Source organism: Zootermopsis nevadensis, unplaced genomic scaffold (genome assembly GCF_977971745.1).
Source record: "Zootermopsis nevadensis isolate Lab colony 2312 unplaced genomic scaffold, Znev_1.0 Znev_ptg000010l, whole genome shotgun sequence".
In the NCBI taxonomy this organism is placed as follows: Eukaryota; Metazoa; Arthropoda; class Insecta; order Blattodea; family Termopsidae; genus Zootermopsis; species Zootermopsis nevadensis.
In genome coordinates this window covers 20971112-20974805 of record NW_028259142.1, presented here as the reverse complement: position 1 = coordinate 20974805, position 3694 = coordinate 20971112, and the positions used below count along the sequence as shown (strand labels likewise).

Here is a 3694-nt window from a genome sequence, read left to right as displayed (position 1 = left end):
TAAACTCTTGAATACATCACTCTTAAATGCATGCCAGGCAATGTTAAAGTGAAAACACGGAAAAAACGGGGAATAGATGAGCTCCTGAATTGGCGGGAAGATTCATACAATATTTAAATTTATTGCTTTAAATTAAGTAAAAACTAGCTGTTTATAAAACATTTTCGCTGTGATCATATAAACTTCAAAGCTTTAGACTTTGCAGTTGAAAGGGTAAGGATGTGGATATGGATTAGTTTATTATATAAATCTAGTTTGTAGGTTAGGTATTACAGAATGTCTCGTTATATACAGTCCATATAATTATGTAGACTTTTTGTGTTATTTGAACAAAATCTCACCATTAAATATCTAGTTGGCTTGATTCCAGCTATTATCCAAAGCAATCCGGGACGTTAGTTTAATATTATTTATAGTTCTCTTGTGATTGAAAAGGTCAACAATGAAGATCTTATTTGCTATGGCAATTGATAAAAGTATCATATTTAACTTCAAACGTAATTATAACGTTAGGTTTTGTGTTTTCTAATAATGAATGCAGTATTTTCTTTAATGTGTTGGTAATTCGCCCATATTTAATGTGTGTGTGTCTCTCTCTATATTTATTTATTTATAATATATATATGATTAATACCATGGTAGATTTTATTAAAGTCTGTGAGATACGTTGCCAACTATACTGAACTTTTTGTGAATGATGACTGGAAAAATTTGCCTAAGTGATAATACATATTTTAATTCACAGTGTACTTATCTAACTATGGCATCTGGTAATTTCACCAACCTAAAAATGCAGGCCAAGTACATTGATGAGGCAATGTTAGAATTGAACAGGAAATTGGATTATCCTGGAAGCATTTTTCAGCCCAGCAGGGTTCTTCACACGGAAGAGACACTGGAGGAAATCATGACAGAAAATGAAAAAATTTTGGTAAGTGGATATCATGTTATATTAAAGTCTGTAGTCTGTCACGCATTATACCTTTGGAAACAATTTGTATGTCGAGTGATTACTCACTAACGCAGCAGTGATGATGATAATGACAACAAAAACAGCAGCAGCAACAATGATAATAACAGTAATAATAGTAGTAGTAATATTGTACGAGGGGCATATACAAATGATTTAGACTAACCTGAATTATGTGATCCTTGATGGTGGTGGCTCCCAGGTTACAATTTGGCCCGTTCCACATATTCTCCCTGGAGGTCGATGCACCGTTGCCATCTCTCTGGCAATTTCCGTATTGCCTCACAAAACCATTGTTTGGGGGTGTCTTGTACCCACTCCCTGACAGCATCATGTAAGGCGTCACTATCGGGGGATCAGTTCCGACACTCTTTGAATCATTTGCGGAGTTCTTGATGTTCTGGGACCACTGCTGGATCCCTTTTTCACTGTTTCATTGCCACATGCGAAGCCTGTCACCCAATTGAACACAGTTGCACGTGCAGTCATTGGGGTTCACCGTGCTCCCACACCCGCCCTATTCCCCCGACCTGGCACCAAGTGACTATGCCCTCTTCCGTGAGATGAAGAATCCCCTTACTTTATTTTGTTTTGTAGAACTTTATGGGACTTCTTATGTTTTTCTCTTACACTCCGGAATTAACACTGTTTTTTGGGGGGGGAGAGAGTTTTGTGCATTCTACCTCACCATGAAGATGGAGGTAATAGTTTCTCTGAAGAAATGTTGGTAATCATCTCTCAGACCACACAGTGACATGACCCAGAAGACCATGGCTGACTCTCAACTTGTAGTCTGTCATTCATTGGATGTCTATGAATTTTACCTCATGACTTGAATTCATCTGATGTACCTAGTACACTTTCTCTCTCAAATGGGATCCTCTGATTTTTTTAACACAGTATTCATAGAAAGATATGTAGCATTTTCTGTCTGCCCACCTGGAAATTTGAGGGATTGCCAATGGGGAGGTGGAGGGTCAGATGGACAGTTGGAGATAAAAGTCAGCCTGTACCATGGCAAACACAGGATGGGATAGATTCCGTGGCGAGAGCTATGTCTATTCCTTCAGGTAACAAAACAAAGGATTCCATGCCCGACTCAGGGAGAGAAACCATCTTACCTTTAGATGTTGTCAGAATGGTGCTCGATCATTCTGTCTCCTATTTAAATACCCTGAGATTAGAATTCACAAACTATAGTTTTACCTGCTGTTTTGTATTGTTGTGAAACATGGTCCCTTGACATGATGGAAAAGCATTGATGAAGTATAGCTGAAAATAATTTGAATCTGATAAGAGAAAACAAATAAATTGAAAATGGAGCAAGTTTACAGGAGCTTCTGAATATGTATTCTGTACACTGGGATGGTGATAATGCATTTGAATTCAGATCAGCAGGTACCCAGACAGAGACTGCCTGTCCAGGGAAATACTTGAAAACACCCACTGTCACTCGACACATTATTCAGTCATCTTTACTTCTTTGTAGTTTATTTGATGGTTAGACTATGTAGCAATGAATGATATGGTGATTAACGAAATGAAAATTGAAATTATACTGAAGGGACCAAGCATAGCTTAATTAAAGGTTTTGTTCCAGCATTTTCCTGGAGGGACTGAGCGTAACTATGAAAAACCTAAGATAAACCTAGGCTAAGATGTGAACCCAAGACCCCTCAGTTATGAGTAGGAGTGCTAACCACTTGGCTGTGATGATCAGTTTTATGCTGTATAACCAAAATAGCTGATGTGGTGTAATTAGTTAACCAGAAAACTAGCCTTTTGAAGGTAGAGCCATAAATGTAATATAAAGTGATCTCATTCAGCTGATTTCATTTTTCTCTTTATTATCAATTTTCAGCAAAGTATTGATGAAGAAAAGGAGATAGCTGAGCATAACATCCAACAGCTGGATAAATTTCTGATTGAAATGAACAAGGATATTCTGTGTATTATTAATGAGCAGAGAAATATAGAAGAACAGCTGAAGCAGTATGGATACAGTCCGATGCCAGAAACTCCTAACACTTCACATGAGGACAGAGATAATGGCGCTACAGTGGATGAATGCAATGACAGTGATGCGATATCTTGTGAAAAACAATTGGAGGGGCTTTCACTTGGCTAAAATGCCGGATATTAATACCTGCAATATGACACAGTTTTTCTCAAAATACTACTATCAGGCTCTTGGGTTGCCGGTACTGAATAATGCTGTGAAAGAAACAGCCATCTTCATGATTACAACTTCTTGGTCATTGTTTATCATAGCTTTTTTTTAATACAACATTTTGGAAACTGGCTTTGTCTCTATAATCTAGTAACAGAGAAAGAAGTTTTTTTACTCAGGTAGACTCCTTTAATGTAAGCAATCTCGATCCCTGGGTAACAAAGTACTTTTAGGTAGCGCATTTATACTGCTAAAGTCACATCTTATCAACAAGAGACGATAAAGAACTTCATAAAAATGTACGCTGAACCAAGGGACTAAATTATCTCTGCTTTAAGTATAACATTTGTTATTCATCAATAAAGCCTGATGGCACGAGACAATCCTGCCATGTGTATTTCTCATTCTTCATCAAAATACATTGTGCCAACCAGTTCAATATCAATGAAAAACATAATTTTCTGGGTAAAAACAGTAGCACGAGCCATTCGCTGGACTGCTATAGTATCATCTGTTACACTCGATTCTGGACATGTCTCTTCTTCTTCTTTTGT

At 37.4% G+C, this 3694-nt stretch overlaps 1 protein-coding gene across 4 annotated transcripts; it reads left to right on the top strand.

Moving 5' to 3' along the window:
- The first annotated feature begins 26 nt into the window (after positions 1–26).
- Positions 27–3529, top strand: LOC110829615 (uncharacterized). 4 transcript variants are annotated; one of them, XM_022063509.2, is made up of 3 exons: positions 27–213; positions 746–931; positions 2832–3529. In XM_022063509.2, the coding sequence occupies exons 2-3, from the start codon at positions 761–763 to the stop codon at positions 3096–3098; spliced, it is 438 nt and encodes a 145-aa protein (XP_021919201.2). In that variant the 5' UTR covers positions 27–213; positions 746–760; the 3' UTR covers positions 3099–3529. The 4 variants fall into 4 exon arrangements, with proteins under 4 accessions (XP_021919201.2, XP_021919205.2, XP_021919204.2 ...); XM_022063513.2 differs by lacking the exon at positions 27–213 and adding an exon at positions 341–497; XM_022063512.2 differs by lacking the exon at positions 27–213 and adding an exon at positions 341–560.
- Positions 3530–3694: the final 165 nt, after the last annotated feature.

What these genes read in the sequence shown, in the direction of transcription:
- LOC110829615 (XM_022063509.2), top strand. Translation starts at nt 761, where the DNA reads ATGGCATCTGGTAATTTCACCAACCTAAAAATGCAGGCCAAGTACATT. An exon ending in CAGAAAATGAAAAAATTTTG is followed by an intron (nt 932 to 2,831) that starts GTAAGTGGATAT and finishes ATCAATTTTCAG; the next exon opens with CAAAGTATTGATGAAGAAAA.